The sequence below is a fragment of the Ursus maritimus genome, unplaced genomic scaffold (genome assembly GCF_017311325.1).
Source record: "Ursus maritimus isolate PB19 unplaced genomic scaffold, ASM1731132v1 scaffold_10, whole genome shotgun sequence".
In the NCBI taxonomy this organism is placed as follows: domain Eukaryota; kingdom Metazoa; phylum Chordata; class Mammalia; order Carnivora; family Ursidae; genus Ursus; species Ursus maritimus.
Window position 1 is genome coordinate 76,496,110 of NW_024423344.1, and position 27,302 is coordinate 76,523,411.

Below are 27,302 nucleotides of genomic sequence, written 5' to 3' on the forward strand. Positions count from 1 at the left end.
AAGACATGGGCTAGGGGTGGCAAAGCTTAATGACAGAAGGAGCTGTGATCCTGGGGAAATTCATGAAAACACCATACCAGCCTTGAAATGTCCACATGGGGTCTCATTTTACCTGAGAGAATAAACCCTTCTTTGTTTGAACCATTGGTGTTTTGGCTTTTCTGTTCTAGGGTGCTAAATGTAATTCCTACACATGCTAGGTATTGAGGGAACACTGGGATTGAATATCAGTCACTTACTATAATTCAGAAGATATATTTTAATTCCCTGAGTAATGTTATGCATTCATAAAGCCAATACACAAGGTAAACTTTGAGAAATAATGCAAGTATACAGTATAATCATTCAAAACCCGTGAGCTCGCTTAGACTGGTACTGCTTCAGTAGTGCACAAGACAAAAGTGTTCATTCCAAATATCCAGCAAACACTCGTTGAGCCTACTACGTACCATGCGTTGCATTAGCTTGACCGAAGCACAGTGGAAAAGGCTGGCACTTGGAATGAGTGCCTTGGATTCTGACTCATTGCTTATGAGCTGTGTGACCCTGACAGGTTGTGCAGTCTCTCTGAGGTTCCGTGCTCTGGATCCTACTGAGCCCTTGGGGGTTTGTGAATCCAGAGATGTGAGTAACTAGCTCTGCTTAGGTGAGTTGAAAATAGGTTGTGCTGTCAATAAGACTGCTCACCCAATATTTCTGGATTTCCTCCTTCTGATAACATGGTGGTGCTGCTTCCCATCCCCTTTGAAGATGTGGCCATAGCATGCACTTTGGTCAATGGCAAATGAACAGAAGTGACCTGTCTCACTTCTGACTGCTAATTTTAAAAAGTGGCAGGCAATCTGCATTGTTTCCTCTGTGCGGTGATGCTGGGAGCCAATCCGTGTGCCTCCATCCACCCTGGTCTCCTGTGACTACCGTAAGCTAGACCTCGTTCCTCCCTCCACCCACTCACAGTGGAGATGTTCCTCTGAGAAGTAAGCCTCTGAGATTTGGGGCTTGCTTATCACCACAGCATCACCCAGCTTATCCTGACTGATCCAGGTGATGCTATCTGTCTTGAAGCCTGAGCACCAGTTTCCAGGGAAAGAAGGAGCCCTCAACGCTCTGGGATAAAGGGAACAGAATCTTAAAAGGATCCATGTTGGTAATGAGTTCTGCGTAACTGTTAGCAGAGAAGCAGAAGCTGAGTCTGGTTAGGTGGATGGGGGCGGGCAGAGTGTGTCGTCTAAGGCACCTTTCTCGAGGCCAGGTCCCCAAAAGTGATTCAAACTCAGACACCATTCAGCCAGATGTCTGGATTCAATAAATTAAGAGCTCAAAAATGAATCTGTAAACAAAAGTCAGAATACGATCGAAAGGGGAAGGAAGTCCTAAAGCAACGAAATAGGGCCAAGCAACACGGCTGCAGCACTAATGCGTTAGAGACGTAAGGATCGGGTTAGACACGGCTGAAATAGAGTAACTGACACGGAGCAAACCCTAACTAACCGCAATGAACACAGACCGATTAAAAAGGAGAACAGGATGAAGTCATTTACGGGGACGCTAATGATTGGTTATGAACATGCATCAGAGCTAAAGCCCATCCAATAATCGTTGCCCCTAAAGGAGAAAACTCAATACATTTCAAAATAGGAAGTTTTGAAAGGATAATACAAGAGCGCTTTCAGCATGTTTTCCAGTACGGCCATTCTTTTCAGCGTCGCTCTGTCTCCATCACTGTGTGAGCTGGAGTAGCTCCCGGACCCTGGAGAGGCTCGGGCGCCCACGCGTGGAAGGGGTGGCCCGCGGTGGGGGCCGATGGGCCCATCGAAGGCCTCTGTGTCTACCAGGCTCAGGAAGCTCGACTTCTCCGGTCAGGTAATGGGCTGGGGGAGGGGCAGAGGACCTTTAACCAAGACGGAGAGATGGTCACGGGTGGATTTTGTAAGGATCATTCTGTCACTTTGGCTGCACCGAGTTTTGTCATCTCTCGACGTAACAGGACTGGAGGTGCTCCGGCAGCATGATTTGGTAATGTCGGTGATGGTCAGGATTGACCTAAGATCCTGACCTTCCCCTCACGTTTATAGATCTTTACTGCAGATTCTTAAACCCTGCTTGGCTACATACTTGCGCTGCAAAGTAAACTGGGCAGACTCATTCTCTCGTTCCTGCTCAAACCCAGTGCTCGATAGAGTCCTAGTCTTTAGGACCAGAGCAGGAACGGGCTCCGTGGGCTTCCAGGCTATGCTGCCGGCAGGGGCGTCCAGGACAGCCGCCCCAGGCTCCCGGAGCTGGTGGGAAGGGCCGGCCCACCCGCCACTCCCCCTTCCCTTCAAAGAAAGTCCTGTTTCTTCAGGCTTCCGAGAACGTCATCTAAAATTCTTTCGACGTCAATATTGGCATTCAATAATCCTCATTATCACCAAGTTATTCTTTGTGGAAAGTGAACATGTTTTTCCCACTGCCTTTCACCCCTTTCTCTGGTTATATCTTCTTTCAAGAAGGTCGGTGACAAATCTCTTTTCTTATCATAGCCTCTAACGTCACTGATGGGGATAAATCACCAGGCTTTCTCTCTCCCAACCTAAACAGTCCTTGTTTTTAATGCTCCTGCAAAGGTCCAATTTTCTGTCCTCTGTATCTTGATCTTCCATAAAATACCTTCCAATGTTGTGGAGAATCACAAACACAAGCCTATAGAAAGAACACAGTGGCGGAATTATGCTCAGGGTCTGTAAAGCAACAGCTCTCTAAACATAGACTGGCCTCACTATTATGTTTTTGACCAAGCTAAACTTATCACTTGATTCCATTTGCACTTTATTAGGAACCCCCTTTTCGAAGTCCTCTGAGATTGGGAGTATGAGCACCATGAATGGAGAGGGCCCATTTGAGGTCTACTTGCATTTGAAAGGGCTCTGCTCACAGGTGCATTCCTGCTGTAGGAGCAACCGCTGCCAGCCCCGCCCTCCGAGACATCACCCCCTTCTCCGAGCCTGTCACCAGCATCCAACTCCATTCACCGTATAGCAGCCTGGCGGGTCCCCGGATGCTGACTGCTCCCAGGCTCCGGGCGAGCCTCGTTCGGGGCAAACCAACCGCAGGAGACTCCCTCCCCAGGGACCTGGTCCTGGTCCGTGGGAGTGAGGCCCGGCTGGCTGGGGTAGGTGGCTCCAGGACCATTTGCATCTCTTCGCAAAGTATCCAAGGAATACAGACTGTCTTCACTGGATGTTATTATGGGAGAATATGCCTTATGGGGCCGCTGCTACTGTCTTATAAACACAAGGAGACAGGTCTGAGACAGAAAAACCAAGACAATGAGGGTGGCTGAGTAGAAGGTGAGAAGGTCCTGGGGCCCTGATCAGGCTGGGTAGGTGCCTGTAGCTGCCTAATTAACCCAACCCTGGACCCTTGTTATGGGAGATAATCGATCCCTTGACTGTTCAGTGGTTCTCAAAGTGCGGTCCCAGGCCGGCAGCCTCCAGTATCCCCTGACATGTTGCTAGAAACGCAAATCCTTGAGCCCCACCCCTCCAGATGACTGAAAAGAAAGTCTGGGGACGGATCGTCCCGCAATCTCGTCTCACAAGCATTCCAGGTGATTCCCATCAGCCCGCATGCTGGAGAACTGACGTCAGCCATAGCCCTGGGTTTTCTATTACCTGCGGTAAACTCTGGCCTCGTGAATACCTGTATGGTATTGTACACCTCTTTCGTGGGAAATGCAATCAATTTGACGTTTTCTGTTTCACGTGGGGGTCACCCAGGCATCTGTGATGTCTCAGACAGGAAGGCAAGAGAGGGGGCTGGGGCTGCTCAGGTGCGGTTGGTTCTTGAGGTGTCAGGAATTTTGTGCAAGTTTAGAGCTTTTAGAGTTCCCGTCCTGGGTGAAAGGAGTGGACTGTGAAAAAGAGGAAAAGAAAACCCAGGAGGCACAGCTCAGGTCAGAAGAGCCCAAAACTCTCTCTACGTGTCATGGCAAAGGCCATGAGTCACTGGAGGGCTGCGTGGTTCAAGGAAATCGTTCCAGCACGAAACCAAGGACGTGCTAAGGACAAGCAGGCACGAAACTGCCCAACAGCTAAACAGCGTCCTTTGGAGAAGCTGGGAGAGTGAAACCCCAGGCAGATCCTGGAGGGATGGTCCCGTTGCCCAGCTGTCAAGTGCGCGGCCACACAGCCCTGTCTCACGGATCACTGCCGAAGCAAGAATCGGAAACTTCACATTCCACCGATGTGTATCCATCAAAGACACGCGGGAGAGCGGCGCAGGGGGGCAGCGATGGAAAACACACACCGCACATTTCAGAGGAGCGATTACCATCCGCTCCGTCCTGCAGGCGGGGCATCAAGTGTCGCTACGGTCAGTCAGTCATGCTGGCTTCACTCAAACGCTAGCACCACCTGTCTCTGCAGACCTCCAGGCACCAGCGAATGAACCTGCTCCGTGATGTCTGAGCTGCGGCCCGGAGTCCTGCAGCTCAGCTCAGATACCGGACTCTGGCAGAGGAGGCCGGGAGACCATGAGCAAGGCGCCTCTTCCAAGCTCACGACTGTGACCATCCACGGGTCAGACTCAAACTCTTCCCCGAATCAATAGAGTGGGAGCTCTGTCTTTCACATCATTCTGTCCTATGAGACTCAGCCCGCTCCTCAAAGTGTCTAGATCGGTTTTGAGAGAACGTTTCTGACGTTTGCGGATCTCAGCAACGGCTCCCCACTTCACTTGTGATCAGCTCTCTTGTGTAAATACATTTGCCGATTCCTACTTTATACGACTCTCCTAGAATGGCAGCCATGACCTCTCTTTCATTAAAATACAGATTTCAGAGGCATCAAACCTGGCAGGCCATCTTCCCCTTCTGTGTCTAACGGGGGCCTCCCTCGTAATCTATCCAGCCACCAACGGGCTGCCCTGCCACCTCCAAGTCCCCAAACCCCCACCCAGTGTTGGCCAGTCTTGGGACTTAAAAGCCAACATTTAAAATTGTCTTCCAAACCGCTCTGGTTCTATTTGCTTGAAAGAGGTGACACCCATGTTATTGCACTCCTGTAATTTTAGGGTAAAGTGGACGGGCAGAAAAATTATTTAAAACAAGGAGGTAAAGCTGTTCTCGATAAAAATCAATAGTCATCATTTTTATATTTTCTGCCTCCCAAATTGCACCTCCCGGCCGTGGTGACTCTGCCTGGAAGCATCCAGGGTTCATCCCTCCCACGCGAGCCTCCCCAGGAGGAGGCAGGGCCAGGAGCAACGCACGCAGATGGGCTTTGACTCGGCTCCTGGGCTCAGAGCTCCATGCCCCCCGCCATGGGACATGTCGCCTCCCGTGCTCCAGCCGCGTCATCTGTAAAACGGGGCTGGTGACTCCTACCACCTCGGTTGTTATGGGCTATAAAGCAGTTAGTGTTGGTGCGGGACCTCAAGGAGCATCCAGCCAGCACACTGTAAGAGTCTGTGTGTTTGCAAAGGAAAGAACATCTTTGTTTTCTTAATACACTTCCTTTCATAAATTCTGTCATTTGGGGAATATGATCGGGTTTCCGGGATTAAAACATTTAAATTAAGAGGCATCAAAGTAATTTTAAGAGCTTCGTGTTTACTTTTTTACTCTCAAACACCAGGAGGAGTGTGGCTTTTTGTGAAACTCAGAATCCATGCAGAAGAAGATATCCTCAAGGCTTTATTCATTTCATAAATAATGTATTTTATTTTATTGCATATGGCTGTTAAGGAGAGCATCCATGATCAATACAGACTAAATACAATGCACTATTCTAGATCCACTTACTGTCGTCTCCAGCAGCGTCACATTGACCCTTATATACAGCGTGTTGCAGTGGAAGACAGAGCAAGATAAGGTAAGTCTTTTGTCATATCACAATAGCAAGAAATATATTTAACATCTTGATATCCAGAAACAATACGTACCCAAAAAGAAAACACTGTTTAATAACTGTTAAAGTTTATATAGCAAAAAATATTTTAAATTTAAGGTAAGTCAGGCAAAATGTACAAAGACCCAATATACATTGTGAAGTTTTAGCAAACATAACATTTATACATTTTGGTTCCATTCTGTAAACTAAATTAAAAATGTAAATATTGCATATGCCTTTTTTTTTTGAAATGTACAGGATAGAGGAAAATGTAGTACATTACCAACTTTGTATTCTGCTTGTTGCAAGCTGCGGTATGAACAGTGCCAAGACTACTGTGAGTACAGAATGCTACTTACTACGCCAAACGTACACTGTATCCAGCAGGGTCCGCGCTCGGTCCCACTGCACGGGGGCCACGCAGCCAAAACCACCCATCGATTCCGCGTCCCAAAACGAAACCCAAACTTCAGGACATTTTATACATTTTCATAAAGCGTAGGTATCATACACTGAAATTGACCTTCAAACTAACATCATATGGTCTATACACTGTTGCGATGTGTAATTTTAGAAAAGTAAAACTTTGAAAGTGTTCAGGGGGATCACTTTACATTCAACTTTGTCTTGCAGTACAATCCTGTGTTTCTCAAAGTTCAGCACGGAAGCAGGAAGACTTCTGCATTGCCATTAAATATATTTTTAAGACATTGAATTTTTTGGTCTTCCTCTAAAAAGCCTCATTTTATTAATGCATTATTCTATAGTGATATATATCTATATATTTATATATATTTTTCTCCAAAAAAAAAAAAAAAAAAGCTCCCATCTCCAATGAATGAGTGTAACCTCTACAGGACTATCTGAGCAGACAGGCACTGCGGACGTGCCCGCGGGAGGGGGTCTGCAGCCCTCCGCCACATGTCAAGGGGGCAGCAAGGTGACATGACATTCTGCTGGTCAAGGTCAGCAGTTTTGGGTGACACCTGTGTAATCGCCACAACACTGATATCTTCAGAACACTGGAAACAGAAAATGAGGGTAGTCTCGTCAGGAACTTTCTCGACAAGTCAGATGTACTGTGAGGTTTTTGTTTTTTTTTTTTTTTTTGTCTCCTTCTTCTTCCCTTAACAACGCAGGGGCCGGAATAGCTCTTATACCAAGTTCTTTGCTTCCCTTGTCTCTTTTTGAGCTTTTGTGTTTTTTTATTGTTGCTCAGGGCAGCCTCATTGGCCAACATGATAGCATCGAGTAAAGATAACACATTTTTTTTTTAATCTGCCAAAGCTGTGACCACCCTTGGATCGCTAGCATGCCTACATGAATTTTTGGTTAAAGAAATGCAAGCTCAAGGTTAAGGATAGCAGAGACGTTTGAGCTTGTAAATAGGATCAAAGGCTTTTGCAATTTGAAGTACCTACATAAACATCTACATAGAGAAGATTAAACAAGTCTGTTAAAGGTAAAAAGAGATATTCACCCCCTGCCCCAATCCCCCCTCCCACCCCCACTACCCAATATAGTTGATGATTTTTCAAAAGTAGGTTGCTTCAGTTACACATAATTATTATTATTTATTAATCCATCTTCGAAGTCCAATCCCAAATTGCATTTCCGTTGAGAAATGTCAGTCCCACACTGGGCTCTGTCTGAGTAAACACGCAGGTACCTGGATTGGAGTCCACGGAGCAGCTGCGTCCTGGGACCAGTTAATAAGGCTGCGAGGCCGCACTCGAGGCGCGCTCAGCAGAGATGCGCGTCCTGCCAGCCCCCGGCCACACAAATCCGGCTTTGCCTGGAACTGAGGTAGGACTGTGGTCGTTCTGAGTGCATGCCAGTAAATGCCAGATTTTACCACTTTCGTGGGTATTGGTAGAATCTTCTAGCATGCTGAGGGATAAATTTGCTTTGCCAAAATGAAAGTAAGAAGAAATTAAGACACTGGCCACGATTTAAAAGGCCAATGGGAACATCCAATTTTCTTGAGAATAACTTCTTCGGTGAATTTTGTCAAAAAACAAACAAAACACAGCACAAACAGCAGAATGATGAATGCCCCCCACCGAGGGAACCAGGAGAGGGACAGGTGTCCTTGCCTTGTCAGTTCGGAGTCTAATACAGTCGCAGATGTTCCAAATCCTAGTCATTGCTCAGATCCAAAAGAAAATTGTAAGCAGCTTCAGATTTAAAAAAAAAAAAAAAAAAAAAAAAAACCACGCTGAGCGTCTTCTTTTAACGTCATTCTCTGATGTGTGACGTCATGGTGATAAAGCCAGACAGATCCTCACTCTGGAAAAGAAAGGAAAGAAGTCAGTGGTGACGGTCTCAGGAACAGAGCAATCTCGAGTGAGAGAACAAGTCCCTTCACGACCTGTGTCACTTCCAAGCGTGATGCACTTTGGGAAGCAACCACTTACTCATTCTGTTTTCCAGAAACAACGGGGATGGGTAACCCCCACTCCGCGTCCCTGGGAGTAGCGCTGCGGGGTTACAGTGAGTGGTGAGGGTCGTGCGTGCGCCCTGGTGAGGCCGGGGTTGGATTGGACGCAGAGGCAGGATGCCGCCCTTGCCCTCGGGGACAGAAGCCATGGAGCCAGCGGCCGGCCTGCTGCCCGGGGCCTGGTTCCTAGTGGGGACGGTGGGGGAAGCTCACGAGGGGACGGACACCAGGGCAGGGGAGTGAGTCCTGGAAACTGCGCCACCGGGGGTTGGTGGGAACATGGGACAGGCAGTGAGTCTGCACTCTGCCTCGGAAAATCCTGTATCCCATTCCCAAAACGACCAGGACCACACACGCTCCTGCAGCGACACACCTGCTGTCCCACACCGTCCTCATCTGCCCGCTGCCCCCGGCCAGGTTAGGTCACTTACTCCCACGAGCCTGGTGGTAACAGGGCCTTAGGACCCAACCCGCTCTACTGGCTTCCTGCCTTCCAGGCCCAAGGATCAAACTTCTTTAACCTGCTCCCAATTTCCATTGTTTGCAGCATGTTTTTACTTCACATGTTCTTTCTTCAACGGACAGACCGAGTTGGAAGAATGTGACATTTCATAACAAACTGCCTTTCTTTTTAAGCTTCTTGGCTTTTTTTTTTTTAAGATTTTATTTATTTTTGCGAGCGAGACAGAGAGAGCACATGATAACGAGCACGAGCGGCGGTGGGGGGACAGAGGGAGCCTGATGTGGCACTCGAGCCCAGAACCCTGGGATCATGACCTGAGCCGAAGGCAGATGCTTCACCGACTGAGCCCCCCAGGCGCCCAAAGCTTCTTGGCTTTTTACTCAAAACCCCCAGTGGTTTGTTTACATTCCCCCCCTTCCCGTAGGGGTTCTTCCGGGCCCGGGTATTGACACCCCCCGCACTACCGAATACTGCTCTCAGATCGTTATTTGATTCCTACTTGACTCTCCCCACAGTTGTGAAGCTAACTCTCTCCTGTCCACCTTGAGCTCAGGGGCCCACTCCCAGCGCGAGAGAATTTCTGGAGCACCCTGCAGCCAAGAATGAGCGGCCGGATGCCCTGGCGCCCTGCATGCCGGGGGGCGAGGGGTGGCCTGCTACCAACTACCAGTGCTGTGTCCCATGTGCGGCCAGACAGAGAAGCTGCTCTCAATGGCCAGCGTGCAACGTAAACATCATACCTTTTCATGACTGGTTTTTTTATAAGTTCCCCACGATGTGGTTTTTTGGGGCAGTGCTACCATATTTTATTATTTTTAAAAAGCCTCATGTCCTTTAAAAACTTCATTGGTGGGGCGCCTGGGTGGCACAGCGGTTGGGCGTCTGTCTTCGGCTCAGGGCGTGATCCCGGCGTTGTGGGATCGAGCCCCACATCAGGCTCCTCCACTATGAGCCTGCTTCTTCCTCTCCCACTCCCCCTGCTTGTGTTCCCTCTCTCGCTGGCTGTCTCTCTCTCTGTCAAGTAAATAAATAAAATCTTAAAAAAAAAAAAAAAAAAAAAAAAAACTTCATTGGTAAACAGTTCCCCAAAGCAGAAACAGGGGCCAAATTTTGTGCTGGGGACAGATGGGTCCCCTGCTCTTTCAGTGTTATCCCCGTGAGAGCCCGCATGAGAGCCCCAACCCAAACGTTTACGTCCCTTAAATAGCAGGTGTTTGCTAAAATCCACCTCGGACTTTCACGTCTCCCCAAAATAAGAGTTTGCATTTTGTCACTGAGGCCCTGAGTGGGAGACGAATTCCCGGCGACCCCCGAGCCGGTGGTCGAGATGCACTGGATCCGCTGACACGAAGATCTGGGGTCACAGTTTATTTTATCTTTACTCTAATATTAGCCAGATGTGGGGGAATTGTCTCCTGTTAACCCTAAATCCGTTATCTGGAAAACAGCTAAGCAAGTAAACTCCGCAGCCCCCGAGCTAAAGCACAGTCGCAGAAACGCGGGTTAGCCGTTTCCGAGACACGCACTCCCCACTCACACTGGCCGACTCTGGGGCGCGGCGGCCGAGCGCACCCCGCGTGGGGGGCTGCTCCACGGCTACGACCCAACTCCCACAATCAGACCTTCGGGAGCGCTCATCAGGGCAAACACGGAATTTTATCTTTTCGACGTAGGACGAGTATCACCCTTCATTTCTGTGCTGCGGCGCCATGGGACGACCGCGGAGAGAGGCGGGTCCCCTTTCATTCACGCATTTGTACACGCGGGGGTTTCCAGGCCAGGGCCTCCCTGAGGCCGCAGGGTGCTGATGGGTGAGGGGGAGCCCCCAGGCAGGGAGGGGAAGCAGCCTTCCGAGCTCGGCTCCCACACACGCTAGCCACGGCCCTGAACCGCGGTCCCAGGAGGGGAGCGGCCCAAGGAAAGGGCCGGGGCTCAGAGGATCCAGGGGCAGCGGGCTCCCAACCAGGGAACCCCAGATGCGCAGGCCGCCTGGAACCCCCCTCACGCCACCCTGCTCTGCCCCACTCCCCCATCCCCGGAGCTGGCAGATCCTGGAGTGGGAGCCGGAGCCTGGGAACGCCAGCACACTTGCCCTTTCCTTTGTTTACTGACTTTCAGAGTAAGTGAAATGATTTCTCCTCCTGAAAATTAATCTGCTTCATCCAGACTAGGAAAAAAAAGTCTTCTAACACTACTCACCTGACATCCTCGCCTTTAAATATTTATGGTAATGGTGATTCCAGCAAAATGTTACGTGCTTTATTATCTATGCTAATTCTAGTAGAAGCAAAGTACAAATTATTAATTTGATGGTCACTCCACACCGGAAATTCATCGGGGTGGGGGAGGCCCCTTGCAATATTAGGTGCAGCGGCAAAACAAAAAAGAAACATCAGGAATCACACGTTGTTCGTGAATGCGACCATCGGGGTATCCGGATTCCGTCCTGCAGGTAATGATCTCAAAATAATTTAAACTTACTGACGTTCATTGAATTTGTCGTATCATCACACACAGTACTGGTCGGTAGCTTAGACACTCTTTGTAAAGAAACCCATTCACAGAAGCACTGACCTAAAGTAGTTGATTAAAGAGCAAACCTTGCATTAACAAGATTGAGGTTGCACGTGTCACACTGGCAGCTACTCCCCATCTTGCTCTGTCACATGTGACAAATGACGGCCACAGGAAGGATGTGTTTCCACCTGCCGGGTATCCTCATTCCTGGGGAGGAGGGATAATTCCATGCCTTTTCTGTTCCATTTAAAAGAGTAATCAGAATGCAAATAAGCAAGGGCACTGTCACTAAAGACCCCCTTCAATCTGCTCTACTTTACAAAAAAAAAAAAGGAAGAATCAGAAAGAAATAAAAAACAAGTTATGAAAACCTCGTCATGAAAACAAGTGGGAAGGCTCCTTTGTCGTGGACAGCAAAACGTCGAAACACGGACATGCCGTTCGCCAGTGCGCTGGCCTCCATGATTCCAAATACGTTCGTAGAAACTACAGTGGGCATTGGGCCTAGAATGTTCTCGAGATAAATCAGGGAAATCTGCACTGGCCAATAAATTCAAGCATCATTTTCAATACACATTCTGAGTCATGATGTTTTCGCTTTGATTTCTCATGAGTACGTGGGTTTGGATGTGTCTGGCTTCACGGCCAGTATTTCCGTGTCCAGAATTCAGTACACTAGCTTGAGTGGTAGAAGTCTGCCCAGGAAGGCCCTGGTTCTCTCTGCAGGGAGCCTCGTGGGTCCCACCCCGTGTTCCACGTGGAGCCCCGGGGAGGGCTGGCTGGAGATGTGCGTGGAACCCGGAATGTCTCCTGCAGGGCTCCGTGCAGGCCCCCGGTGGGGCCCTAGGCAGACAGCCCCACACCAGACTCCACGGTCGGGGGGCTCCCAGCACAGCAGCAGAGAGGGAGCAGGGCCTCCCAGGCCTTGGGTGAGCAGCACGGACGGACCGGACCCAGAGAGAACAGCTGCACTTAGTAAGTGAAAATGATTTAACCCTTGCCGCAGATAGTAACTTCGTGACAAACGAAACAACATACTTCTCAAAATTAAACCCTCTATTTCCAGCGGCAACTATGATTAGGAAGAAAGAAACCTACAATGAGCCCAGACATGTCCTTTGGCCCATTTAAACCTTTGATGTTAAACACAGACTTACAAGAGAAAATAAACTTTTCAGTTACATGAGAAATTCCTAGAAAAATAAACCTGATAATACAATATCTCTTTACTTCACTAAAAGCAAAACACTCTTGAATATACCAGAAGGAAAAAAAAAAGTAAGGTGAAGTGTGATAACAAACAAGCCAGAGATTCTAAGAAAAACGGTTACTCGAACTTTTCATTTAAATAGGAGAAAAAAATAACTTAAAAGGAAACTAGGGAATAGTGGCTCCCCAGGACAAGTGGGGGCAGTAAATGACTTTACCAACCCTACTTGTGAAAGACTTCAAACCGTCTTCTGTATGAGATCACCGCTTCCACCCACAAGTAAAATCATTTCATCCCGAGCGCCTGCTGTTGAGGAACTGTCCCAGCACCAAGTTGTAACTTGATGGAAATGACACATCGCGGACCAGGATGAGAAGGTCCAGCCCTGGGAGAAAGCTGGGGATCAGAACAGGTGGCTTTGCCTCCTCTTTCAGCTCCTGTTTAATCCCCCCCCACCCCGAAGACCTTGTGTTAATCACCACACACTAGGGCCCTCAGGGGTCCCAGCCTGGAGGTCCCAGCACCGCACCTCCCCCCACCTCCCGAGCCACAGCCGCGCACAGGGGCCACACTCACGGCTTAGTGCAAGGTCTCAGAAGACGCACATCTCAAGTGTTTGTTTCTTTCCTGTGCCTGTGGTTAAAAAGTCTGAGCATACATCCTTCACTACCCTTCTACGGCAAGAGCGTCCCACCATGCGTGGGCCAGCAGTGTCCAGCAGCGTAGGAGAAATAGGAAGGATTATTCTTCAGCACAGATGCCCATGGGGCAACATACCCCCTGAACTGCTGGGGGACCCTGCTCTTAAATCATGAAATGACAGACCTTTCTAGGTACAAACCAGATGAGGGAGCAGCAGTGAAGAACGGACCTTAACTCCCCCTAGGGCTCCCCTCACCACTCCACTGGGGCCATCGCTGTCTGTTTCTACAAATAAGGAGAGCGGGGTGGGGCTGGAGGAGGGGAGGTCTGCAACTGTCACTTGGGTCCCGAGTTTACACTTTTACACAGGACCAGTAGCTCATTACAAAAGTCTCCCCAGTGACACAGAATACTGCCCAGGCCGTGCGCTGCTGCCACATGTACCTGTTTCCCCTGTGAATGGAGGACCCTGCCTGTCCCCAGCATCTGGCCCTACGCTTGGTAGGCCCACTTCGAAGAATCACGTTGAGATAAAGACGCACGTACTTTATACCATTTCTCACAGGCAGTAAAGCTTTAAAAAAATCTTCTAAACGAGAATGAGATTTTAGAACTATCTGAGGCCCAAGAGAAAAGAAAACCCTCTTCACCTCACAAGAGAGAAAGAAAGAGAGAGAGAGGCATTCTAAGGCAGAGGTCAACAAAGTACAGCCAGAACTGACCTGTTGCCTGTTTCTGTAAATAAAGTTTTATTGGAACACAGCCATGATGATTCATTTGTATATGGCGGCTTCTGAACTTTAACAGCAGGGGTGAGTGGTCCTGCAGAGAATGTCTGACCCTCCCCCCCCATGAGGAAGGCACCGAGAAAGGGTGAAGTAGTTAAAATAACACCATGTATTTCCATCTTTGTGTTACACCTGGAGACTAGTTGAGTCCCCCTCTGGGTATTATCTGCAAGCTTCTGTCCTTTAGAAATGCAATACCATCCACTAAAAACCATGCTATCTTGTTACAGGCCCTACTGAAAATGAGGAAGCAAGTCATACAATCATTTATGAAGCCAGGACACTTTTGGGATTAATTTCCCTTGTCTATGGCTCTTCTATTTGGTTTTCCATACACAACACGGAAGTACTGAGTACACAGAATAATTATGAAATACGTCCTACGGTATTACTCTTTCAACTTTAGCAGAGGTGAAGTTATAATGTCAGTCCAAATCTTTTCTCCTTCTTGGGTCTTTTAGGAAAAGCGTTATGTTTCTTCCCTATGAAACAGTGAGAATACTTGAGCCAAACGTACAATGTGCACTAAAATTGCAAATATCCTATGAACGGTATAATTCTTTCCTTAGATTTAACGCATTCTCATGCTTATGAGTTTACGCTGATATAAAGAATGTGTATTTTAGGTAGACTATAAAAATGCTTATATTGTTTATATCTGAAGTTCTCAAACCTAAATATCGTTTTTCCTTCGAAATTAAGGAATGTACAGTAACAATTTATTCAAAATATATGCACCCCAAATATCCTGTTGTTATATATCGTTTCAAACGCACCTTTCTTTCCTTCAAATATTTAAATATTTAAGAGTTGCTATGGGGGTTATTTTAGTTTTATGATTTCATTTCTTTTTTGTTTTTATTATTGAAATCGAAATAAGCATTTTCTGGAAGTCTGAAATTATACCACATACAACTCAAACCCGCTCTATAATATCACTGGATAAGAAACAGACTTAGGAGCATAGTTAAAAAAGAATGGCCTCAGGATTCTAAAATATACTCTGGTTTTCACATTTAACAATAATACTGTAATTTGGAAACATATTAAAAATAGAGCGCTCATCTTTCATTACAGGAAAAAAGAAAGAAAGAAACATTTAATGGAAACAGGGAGATTCTGGAATCCACCATCACCATGCCCCCCCCACCTCCCACCCCCGCCCAGCCATCTCCCTTCTACGTAAGAGCTTCCATGGCGCACAAATGCGCCCAGCGGCCTGAGCGTCCCCCGCTTCTAACCTACAGGCAACTCCCTCCCTGTCCGTAACACATCCGTATACTACAGGAGGTCAGCGCTGTCTCCTGGGGGCTCAGAACAGATCTCATTTAAAGGCTCTTGTGTGAGTGGGCAGCCAGCCTTCAGGTGCAGGACCCACCGGCAAAGTCAAGGGTGAGGGTCCATCCCTGCTGTGCCCTGGCTCATTCCCACCATCACTCATCTCGAAAGCATCCTGGGAGCTTAGGAATGACTCAGGTTAATTAAGCCATCCCCACCCCTTAGAACCCAATGCCATTCCAATGGCTCAATGGGACGTGGGTGTGGACCGCCACCGGTCCCACCGGAGTCAGGGTCCTGGGGCCCAGGATCCAGCATTGACCAATCTGCTCCTTCTTCTGAAAATGGGGACCTTATTCTCCTGCCCTGAGTTCCTCCCTGGGCCACGGCCGAAACTACCAAGTGAGATTTTATGTACGCAAGTTATAAATACACAAGTCAACACGATGGAGAGACACGCGACTCTCCGTGTGCAGAGGAGCGTATGCCACTAGGGTTACTTGCATCTTGCAGCTGGTCCCTATGCTTTCCTGAAGCTCCTTTAAACGATGCGTACGAGTAACCACATGTTGCCGTGAACTACAAAGACTTCTTAATAAGACCCGGCAGCCCTTGGCTGCCCAAGAAAGCCTGACTCCACCCACCCCGCTCTCGGGGCTCATCTGCGTGGCCGCAGTCGTGGTCTCTCTGAGCACGTTCGCCATCACAGCATCTTCCTTCATTCAAAACTCTACCCATGAATGACATCACAAACAACTGGAGCTTCAAGCAGCAAACAAACAACCGATGAATGCACAAAACAATGGCACACAGCTCCCGGAATGAAATGAATAAACTTGTTCTAATTGGATAGAAGCAGAACAGAAGTAGAATTGTTTTTCTGGGGGTAACTCCAGGCCATTTAAAGCTAATCGTTCTCCAGCGCTGCACAGAACGCCCTGCCGGGCTGCTTGCTCCCCGCCCCATGCACAGGACTAAACGTGCAGACAGGGGTCGCCCGCGCCCCGGTATGGCAGCTGCACCATACAGAGGGTGCACGAGCGCCTCTCCACGTGCAATGTGCCCCCGCAGCTAGCTGGGCTCTGGCTGGTGTGGCCCCGGGCACGAGTCTCTGTCTCTCTGGTTTACGTCCAAACGTGCAGCAAACTGTAGATCAACACTCAGCCTCTGTGGCACACGAGAAAGATTTACAGCCAGAGGAAGTACTATTACTAAAATTGCAATAACGAAAAATGTAAAGGGCTAAGTTACAAACCACCTTTATCAAGTTCATTTATGGAAAAATAAAATCAAGTAAGATAGCAGCTGCTGATGGCCAGGCCCTCCCAGGGCAGTGGGGGCAGGGAAGCGGTGGTTCCTCCTACCCAGACCCACCCCCAGCCTCCATGCCCCACCCCCCACTTCACAGCCAAGCAGCACCTACGGCAGGTTAGGGTGATGCACGGGTTCTTTCGGCCAGAATGCCAAACAGTCTCGATGTCGCTCACAACCGGAGTCTCCGCAGAGTAAAGCCGCAGGAGACTCACTTCTCCAGCCTTGGCAGAACTTAGTGGCCACAGCTGGTGCGCACTTTATATGGTCATCTACTGGGAGGGACCTCCCAGAGGAGGAGCTCTGGACCCTGGGACGCCTGGGTCCGGGCCTGGCCTGGGATTTCTCAAGGCCTCTTGGGAGATTCGAGAGAGCAGGCAAGTTGGACACTTTGGCCCCTGACCCCTTTGGAGGCCAGGGCCACAACTGTTATGCCCAGAGCCAGGAAGAGCACCTGCTGGGCCTCCAGCATGGGAGGTATTCACGCGCAGGGATGGAGGCTCCCCAGCTCTGGAAGACCGCGGCACACGGGCGACATGACCACACACATCTCTCTCCCTTCCCTCTTCTCTGGCAAGAAGAAAGCCCAGTGAAGGAACAAAACAGCCAACCACAGAAAGACACGGCTTCCCAAAGGGCTCAAGGCTTGGGGAGGGGGAGACAGTCCATTCAGTATGAAGACATCACTCCTTCCACGGCAAGAAGGCTGGACAGTTGGCGCTGACCGACCCGGTCACATTCCCAATCCCTCCAAGCTGGGCACAGCCCTCTGGGACTTTTAAGAATGGATTTAAGAGACAGGTGCCTTCCTCACCACGTTTTTAGGAACCAAAATGACAAAAGAGCATTTAACACGGCAGTTACCTCCTGCACATCACACACGGGGCGCTCTCCCTTTCAGAGCGCAGCCGCCAGCCGGGATATTCCACCCACGGAAATCATTTCCGCCACTTCGCAGCTACCTGGGGTAGGATTTTGTGACGCGCAGTCTATAGGACTTAATAGAAAAATAATTGTTATTTTCTTGATTTTCCTTAGAGAGCAACAGGTCATTTTATAATGTCTACCTGTGGCACTGAACTGAACACAAACCGGCTTCGAAGGGGCCGAGACCAAGAGGAAGGGGAAGAAAAGGAGTGAGCTCGCCCTCACTCTCAGCCACGTGCAGGGCGACAGCAAGGCCCCCCGGGGGTCGGGGTGTGGGCCTGTGCGCCAACCCTCCGCCGCGGGGCGCACCTGCCCCCGCCACTGGCCGCCGTGGGGCCTCGCGCATCGGTTCTGCAGAGTCCAGGCAGCAGAGACATCCAGGAGACGCACGAGCAGAGACGTGTTGTCGAACACGCGCCCTTGGGCGCGAAGATGGACATTCCATGTTTCCGGCCTGGCGGGGGCAAGAGCATTCCCGCGCCGCGGAGCAAGTGCTGGTACCGGGAAGCGGGCCGCCAGGAGGAGGCTGGGCTCACCGACGCGGAGCGGGTGACCGTCCACGTGTGCTGCCGCATTCTGCACGCCGCCCACCAAAATGAAGGAAAACCAGCTTCAATCCTATAGACAGGCCTACGCGCCACGTCAGGTCTGAAAGCTACACAAGCGACAACGAACGGCGCAGGAACCCACCTGCAGAACGCCCGCCTCCCTCACACGCAGACTGCGGCCGCGGCGGCCGGCTCACTCCTGACGTCGGCGCGGCCCTGGCGGGGGCTCCGGCCAACAAGCACGCGGGAGACTGCGTTCTCCGCCAGCCGGAGGACCGAATCAATCGGCGGCACAGCCCGGATCTGGCGCTCCTCGGGAAAAGCAGCGCCGGCCCAACTCCCCGGATCGGGGGTCAGCTGTAAGCGGCCCACGAGGCACCAACCCAGCTCCAGACTCACTCACGGCCTGTCTTGTCCGGGGTGACGGTCTCCCCCCCTCCCCCAAAGATGCCACTGCATCACCTGGAAGACCCAGAACCAGGCAGCAGCAAACCTACCAGGGCAGCGCCTCCTTCTAGGCCGGGAGAGTCTGTCCAGCCCCAGGTTTTTCCTTTAAAACCTAAAAATAACAAGAACCTCCCTCCAAGGAGGTCCTGAGGACGCGACAACATTCAGAAATGTTTTATAAATTATAAGATGCCTTGCAGATGTTTGTGTAATCAAGTATGTGAATCCTTGAGTTGGCAGGTGCTTGGCTGTTTATCTCGTTTATCATCTCCCAGCGCCACCCCCTCCCCCATGGCATCTCGGCGCCTCAACCCACTTTCAGGGCTTCTCCCATTTTTTCTGCTGGTTTGGAGAGGTCAAGTCAAGAGATTCCATCCCTCACCAGGCAAAAAAACACAGATGGCAGAATTAGAGGCCTCCAGCAGAAAGTTTTTAACTGTTCTATGTATTTTCCAAAGACTCTCTTTTTTACACTGTTAGAGATGAACTGACGTCCTTACAATGGCTGACCAGGCTCTACAGGCCACTGTCCCTTGTCACCCCCTTCACTTCACCTAATAAGCTCTGCCTTTCTCCCTCTTTGTCAGTCACATTGATCCACTTCTCATTTGGGAACAGAACAGCAATCGTCCGCCCCAGGGCCTTTGCATGGTTACTCATTCCCTTTGCATATATGGATTCCCCCCTAAATACCTACAAGACCTGCTTCCTCATCACCTTCGAGTTGTGTCACTCTTCCCTCTCTTCCTTCCCCACTTTATTTTCTGGAGCATCTATTACTACCTACAATGCTTCATCATCTGAACACATTTCAAAATTAAATTAATTTCCTAGGTCTCAAATATAGACTTGAAGATTGAGTACCTTTTGTTTTTCTTTTTAGCAGGGGAACCAAACCTATTTCTTTCTAGCCCATGCTTTAATATTTTTCAAATGAGTGAAACATTTTAAAAGAAAAACAAATAACAACAGGCATCTTTGTAATGAAAAAATATTTAACAATTTGATTAAATTTGAAAGTTGAAGGGAGACCTAAGCTTTCTGCCCCTGTTTCCACAGCCCTTCTTTCTATCCTCCCAACCAGCCATTAAGTGACGTTCCTATTGGTTTGTTTGCTCCATCCCCACCCCAAACGAGCAGTTAAAAGGTTAAAGGACAGGACATTTGCCTGGAACCAGCTCCCACATCAGCCTGACAGGTTGGTAACACAGAGCTGCCCAGCCGATGGACTCCCGCCTCCGACCACAGTGGCCATCATGGCAGAGGACAGGGGTCCAGCAGCAGCAGGTCTCAGAGTGGGAGGCCCTGCGAGCAGAGGGGGCCGCAGGTAGCCAGCGGGACCCTCCTCTGCATGGGAGGGGGAGGGGCCCTCCTGGCTAGATGGTGATGTCTATAAAAGGACAGGATCTATGCTTTCAAAAAGGGCTTTAGACCCCGCTGCACACCACGAAAGGTGTGTCAAGCACGTGTCTTAAGAAAACACAGCCCTATTTGGAAATTATTAGGACACTGACTAAAATCTACATGTTCACTCTTCACGGAAGGGCACAGTGGTGTGCAAGCAGCAACGGCAAACATTTTACATGTGAGCTTTCTACATGCGCAGCTATGAGCGCTTGGGGGTTGCCGAATAAAGGATGAGTTCACAGAAAGAACTCGCACCACCCGAACTAAAGAGAGGGAAGCCGGGAAGAATCAGAAAGAGCCGGAAAGGGAGGCCAATAACCTAGTGTCAGGAAGTTTCTGGAATATTCCGTCTGACAGCAAAGATTGGGCACAAAGAGAAATCCTGGGACCGTTACAGGGCAGAGGTTAAAGTACGCTACACCCAGCAGCTACGACCCCAGCAAAATCAAACCTATTGTTTCTGAGAAGAAAACCTCTCCAGAATCATCAGAGGTAACCCAAGAGTATGGGGGGAGGGGACTCAGTGCTGGAGTGGCTCCATCAGAACCTTCCAGCAAGGCCACCCCGTTGGGAAGGGTGGACACCTCCCGGAGCGCCCTGAGCAGCTGCGCCCAGGGGCCAGAGGCTGGCTGCACATCGCCCCTGCCACGACACTGGCATTGGGGACACACTGAACCTCAATCGAGTGACTGGCTGAACCGTGTTCGACTCTAGGAAATGGCGTAAGACCCAAAGAATTCTGAACATTCCAGCTGAACAGGACAGACTCCAGAGTCGTGGAGACGAATGCTTATCACCAAGAGTTATTCTAGGAACTTAATTAAATGCTCCATGCCAGAGAAACTTGGGTATTTTACTGCTGTGGTTATTTCATTTGGAACGAAGACTACTAATAAACCAGCCCTATTGATAAGCTAAACTGCAAATAATGATAAGAAGTAAAATGGAATTAAGGTGAGTCCGTTCTACTGCATCTTTAAAATTCGGATAGGACCCTAAATACCAAAATGTCATTATATGTGGGAGCTACATAAACTTTTAAACTTGAAAAGAAAATGCTCGTTTAAAAAATTTTCAAAATAAGTAAAAGCTAAAGAATGTTTTAAAATTCATTAATGCTTATAAGTTTGTCAGGCTTTCATAACTAATATTTCCACACCATGCATTATTCAAGTTTTCACTTTTTTACTCAACCACTTGAAGTCAGTTTTCTGATGCTGACTGTAACGTAACTGTACTCTCCTGGATTTGTAATATCTTAAAAAGGAGGAAATACAGATTTTGTAGTGTTGCAACTAATATATTTTGCTAAATCCTACCTAAATATTTTCAGTTGAACTACACATTTATTAGAAGTCTACTCAGAAAACGAATAAAAGTTCTTTGAAGAAGTGTCATCGAACTTACTTGATAAATGTAACTGGAAGAGGGTCTGAGTAGCTAATGGATTTGTTTTCTGTTTCATCTGTATACACAAAGTGCTATTTTAGGTCTCGTTTATGCCAGAAAACAATATTTGAAAACAGTACTATCATATGAGAATAAACCAGAAGCATACATTGCCACCAATCACTTGAGTACTTTATCTTCTAAAAAACGCATCCAAGCTGCAGTGTTAAGAAACTGACCACCGGGCTCTCCCTTTCCAGCAATTTCTGTCTCCTTAGGAGAGCAGGAACTCCAGAATGCTGACAGTGCCCCAGGGTCCTAGTACCTCCATTTCTTATCTTCAAACAAAATCAAGCTGCCCTATATGCACACTAATCCACGTCTTGTTTAATCCTGCTTATTGCTCAGAGTTTCTAAGGCACGATCTGCATAGTTTTTAAACTTAGTAAGAACACCCTGGCCTATTTCCAAAACTTCTCCCCCACCTCTCAGTGCCCCCACCCCCGACGACTCGTCCCCGCACCAGGTGCCTGAGACCCAAGGAGGGGACAGGAAAGGAGGTGCTGGCCTGGCTGCTCTGCAGGGACAATCCCCCCAGTGGGTGTGGGTGTGGCTTCCACAACAGGCCTGGGAATTCTGGGCTTCACAGGCGGCGGGCGGGAGGGGAGGCACGGACTGCAGTCCCTACTTTCGCTGGCTTCCCACCACCGGCTCTGGGCGGGGCAGTCATGCCAGTTCCAGGGGCGCTCGTCGTCGGGGAAAGACTGCTGGGTTTATTTATGAAGATGCCCCACAGAGCGAGCCCATCAGAAGCTTTATCCGCCAGCTTTCCCATTTTTCCTGGTAAGTGCTGCACAGACCCAGAACCGGAGAGACAGGGCTCTCTGAACTCTGCTCGCCCCTCAACCGCATGACGGGGAAGGGACGGGCAGCGCGGTGTGCCCCGGTTTTGCTGAGCCCCTGCGGCAGGCGGCCGGGGACACGGCGCGGCGGGAAGATTGCTGGTGCTCACTGCTACCAGGCAGGCGCGTGGCCCCGGGGCTGCCATGTGCTAGGAAGGAAGTCGCCTCTCCGAGGATGCTGGACACGCTGGCAGTTCATGTCAACAAAACCGACTCACCCCAAGAGCACAAGCCCATGGATCCGCCTTACATTTTTTAAAACTAGGGACAGCTTATGAATTTTGGTTTGTCTTCCCTTATGCCTTTGAAAGTGGGGTGACAGTCACATCATTAGGAAGGTAGGAAAACCACTTCTCTTCTTATAAAAATTCAGTGAAAGGACGTTTTTTTCTCAGAAGAAAAAAAAATCTTGAAAACAAGCAGGCACTCATGAAGTAATCCAGTCCCCAGAAGAGTACCACCTAGGAACAACTGATTAGTTAACTTATCGGTCCTTAGGCAAATTCTAAATTGGTTAGTTTTCAAATACACTCATCGTTAAAGAGGTTAATGACTCATTTCTTAGGAAACTGTTAATGGACTTATTCATAATGAGGGGAATATGCTATATTTCACTTATAGGATAAATACATTATAAAGACACCTCAAGCCATGACCAGACCGACCGTCCAGGCTGAATCCGTCACAAAGAACGAAGACGGACGTTTTCCCAGATAATAGAGGCTTTTCCATTTGAATTATGCCAAGAATTTTGTTCTTTCTTTTCTTTCTTTTTTTTTTAACAAGTAAGCACATGATCTTGAATGTTTGCCAAACCTTCGCTCTTCTGCCTCACCAGTCAGCACGGCCCACATGGTCGCGAGCAGGCCCGTTCCCGGACTCGCAGCGCACTTCCTTACTTCGGCGCCTCTGCTTCCCCACTTCTGGGGACCAGCAGGCCTTTCAGTCTACGCGTGAAGCCAAATGTCCCAAAGTAAAGAAGACAGATAGCACTTCTACAAACGCTGAGTGGTTCTGCAGAGAACAGCACAGCCCTGGGAGAGTTACTCCTCAGAACACAAGGGACCCACAGAGACAGAGCATACTCTATTCTTTCTTGATAATATTTACAAACATTTCTACCAACTAATCAAATGGTGACCTTGGAGAAGACGTCTGACCTCCCTCGACCTCTGTGTTCACAACCTTAAATGAGTTACATTATACCAATGGCTCCCAACTCTGCTCCCCTCAGATGAACTTGCATTCCCTTCTGATTCTCACCACACTGTGTGGAAGGAGTTTTAATGCATTTGGTGGAGGGAGGGCGGGCAGGTATCTTCCCAAGTCTAATACACAGCAGGCTTTGCTGAAACCAAAACAGTTGGAGGAAAAGGAGCTTTCCTCGTCACAGAGCCCTAGAACTCCAGGAAGCCAGCCTGGAAACCCCCCGAACCGATCACCAACCAACAACCTGGGACAAATGAAGCAAGAGACACAATGACGGCTATCAAAGTCCTACCAGACTCTAAGCTCTTCACACTGCCAGGCGTAAAACTGGTGTAAAAAAAATTAGGGGGCTTTCCTTCCTTGTCCTACTTCCTGCTCACCTGCCCACATTTTACTGGGAATGAATAAATACATGGAAGAAAAAAAGAGAGAGAAATGAAGTAACTAGCACCTAAGCGAAATAAAAAACAACACAGTTACGTTGACTGTTGCCTGAGGCCGGGCTACAGTGAAATCCTTCTGTAACTAACTACTGGCTGTGAGCTCCGGAAGCAGACAACGGGAAAGAATGTAAAGAGCACTGGAGACAATGGGACAGAATGTAGAGCGCTAGGAGGCAGAACCCCAAGACGGCGAGGGTTGACGCTGCTCCACTGGCCCCATTCCTTGGTTCACCCAACAGTACTCCTTCTGGCTGGGGGAACCGGGACAAGTCCGGGGCATCACCCGCAGCGGCCGATTCCTTACTCCCAAGGAGTGGCCCTGCCTATGTCCCCGGGTTTTGGAGTATTACGTGATACCACAGGTAAGGAAATGTCTCACCACTAAGAGGTGAGAAAAAACACTTCCTGGATTTTCAATAATTCTTTTGACCTAAAGGGGACAGGGACACAAAATCCTCTTTCAGTAGTGATCAGGATAATGGTTACAATGTCACCATCTCCAGCGCCAGCTGCCTTCTTTCACTGCCCATCAAGTATTGGGATTGTTACACATAATTTGGAGGTAAAAGATGGACTGACTTAAGTAACTACTTATAAATTTGCATGGAGAAAGCACTATGTCACATTCATAAATACTAAAGATTACGCATTAATACTACGGAAAAGCATAAATCCTTCTTAGGACAAACATATGGATTTTAAGGTAATTATTAAAATCACATCATATAATGAAATCTATCATAATCCCCATTCTTACACATTGAAAAAATTGAAATTTAATCCTAGACTATAATAATTCACGCCATGATTTATACCAATACCATGCGGATAGATTAAAGCACCAGCAAGACTATAATAACACTTGAGGTTATAAAGTTTTAACACCATCAGAGAACATGTCATTATTCAGTATTTGAGTTTCAATTAAAAAAAAATTCACATCAAACCTCTTGGAGCATGACTTGCTGAAACATGGAGCCCCCCTCCCCCATACACACACACACACACACACACAAAACACCGGTTTCTGTAAAATCGGATACTCTTTAAAATCAATACTAAAGGGGCACCTGGGTGACTCAGTCAGTTGAGCATCAGACTCTTGATTTTGACTCCGGTCATGATCTCTGGGTCGTGAGATCGGGCCCTGAGTGGGGTTCTGCACTCAGCGCAGAGTCTGCTTGTCCTTCTCCCTCTGCTCCTGCCCCCCCAATCTCTAAAATAAATAAGTAAAAACCTTAAAAATAAATAAATAAATAAATAAATAAATAAATAAAATACTTAAAAAAAACCCCAGTATTTACAAGGTGCTTTGCATACAGTCATTTATTTTTAAAGTATATTATGCACCACAGTATTTGACCAAATATTCCAAATTTCAGTAAAAGCACAGCAGGCAAAGAGTATTTTATAAATATTTTCTGTGGGCATCAATAGCATGTATGGCGTACAGAAAGAGGGCCAAATGTGAAGACATATTTACCTGGTTATGAGTTCTACAATGTCTCTGGACATGTAAAAGCGACTTTATGCAAATTTAATATGTTCCTAGTCCAATCGCCAAGAAATCAGAACCGCCAACTTGACTATTTTATCACTTGTAAACACGCAGCCTTTAAATCTTAACCCCATTCCATTTCAGCGTCCCCATGCAATAAATTCCACGAAGCAGCGAGAGCACAATGCCTAGAAGGATCTTGCATCACTCGCATGCACTGAGCAAGATGGTAGTGTACAACATACAGTCCAACTCCCTTCTCTTCAAACTTCCTTCTGTGCCTTTTATTTTCGTGCCCAGTTAACACAAGTCTACGGCTACCTAGAAAGAAATCGAATCATACTAGCAATGCTCAGCTTAGCATTTCCCCCGTCTTGAAGGATGACTCCACCAGTGCCCCTCAGAAAAAAACCTACCACTGAACCCAGTCTACAATACACATAAAAGTAACAAAGTCTCCCCGTTTCAATCTGGATAGTATGTTTTCACAAAACCCTGATCAGTAACATGCTTATAAGTGATCATTTCGGAGGCTCAGAACATTTCGTTTATTAAAATGCCAACATTGAGACACCTTGCCCATCTTGTGTAGAAATACACATTCTCCTCGTGTCTGTAGTAGACAAAATCGGCAGCGAAATCCCCTATTATTAGCGAGCTCAGTGGAGAACCGGTTTTGGGCGGGGCTTTACTTCCCTCTGAGCTTTTCCCCACTCTACTTGGCAGTGCAGATAAAAGAGTAAAGTTACATTTTCCCTTAAGTTTCTAAGGTGAAACGGGAACACTTGATTCTGCGCTACCCAAAAAAACAAAACAAAAAGAACCCTCTCCACTTGCCAAATCTGATACCAAAAGTTAACTAGCTCTTGGAACTATGCTTCTACAGAAAACGCATTAGTGGGAATTTTAACAGAAAACCCATTATACCCATGCTGTTCGTTAAACTGCTGTAAGTTCCCCTCTCCAGAAAGACAGAAAGATTCGTTTAATCCATAGAGCTCCAAAGAAAATAAAACATTAATTATCTGTGAAAATTCCTTTTCTGGGGGAGGGGGCCTGTGAAAGGCAAACGACTCAGGCCAACTCTGGAGGTTTCCCTACTGTGCCTGACAACAACACAAATCAGAACTGCAGGAGCCGCCCTAATGAAGTCAACCCAGAAAGCAAACCCCCAGGCCCAACACGATTCTGTGGCTGAAAGTTTAAGGGTTCTGGTTTTCTTTCAATATACCCCACGTTGAGAGCCAACACTATCGGTTAAAAAAACATGTATGTTCTAATTATAAATTTTCATCTTGACAGTATCTCTTCACATATAAACAAATCATAAAAGGTAATCAAAAGGACGGTCTTAATGGAGTTTCAGCATTAGGATGCTGTTTTCCTTGATTGTTGTTTTCCTATGTAATTTAAACCGCTGCTTCATTACAATTGATAATTATCTATGAACAACATCTCAAGTTAAGCAAAGAGGGGTGAAAACATGGTTCTGAGAGACTGGAGTGGGACTAGCAAGGAAGCAAAAAAGACTTAAAAAGGATGTTAGCTCTATTTTCAGATTGTGAGTTGTTGTTGTTCTAAGAACACTCATTGTCAAGTGACTTTCCTGTCAATACCCATGACTTTAAGGGAGTATAATAGAATCGGTGGATTTATGAGCAGGATCCTTTCAAAGAGCGTTTTAACCGTTCTTGATTTTCATGATCTGCTGGACCTCCCAGTGGCCAAGGCCACGGGAGGGACAGGGTTATAATTACCCCATTTTACAGACAGAGAAAGTGAGAAAGTGGGGTTAAAAGGTTTTCCTCTGTCACACAATGACTCATTAAGATCAGCAACTAGAACCTGGTTTCCTGATTCCTGGTTTAATGTTCCACATACTATACTTCCTTCTACGAAGTACTATTTTTGTAAAGGTTTCTCTTTCAATAAAGGAAGTAGAACAAGTCACGTGACTTTCATTCACGAAAGCCTGTGTGTTTTCATTAGCACCTTAGGTGTCTGTTCCTGGGA

At 47.9% G+C, this 27,302-nt stretch overlaps 1 protein-coding gene and 1 long non-coding RNA gene across 2 annotated transcripts in view; one reads left to right on the forward strand and one right to left on the reverse strand.

Annotated features, from left to right (window-relative positions):
- Positions 1–1,566: 1,566 nt before the first annotated feature.
- LOC121101280 lies at positions 1,567–5,562 on the forward strand. Its single transcript, XR_005833252.1, has 2 exons — positions 1,567–1,863; positions 2,816–5,562. It is a non-coding gene; the product is annotated as an uncharacterized LOC121101280 (long non-coding RNA).
- A 119-nt stretch (positions 5,563–5,681) lies between these two features.
- The window catches only part of IRS2 (insulin receptor substrate 2), a 29,216-nt gene continuing 7,595 nt past the window's right edge, over positions 5,682–27,302 (reverse strand). The window contains exon 2 of the mRNA XM_040624520.1: positions 5,682–8,159. Coding sequence (XP_040480454.1) covers positions 8,155–8,159 — 5 coding nt within the window. The 3' untranslated portion in view covers positions 5,682–8,154. The remainder of the gene's footprint in view (positions 8,160–27,302) is intronic.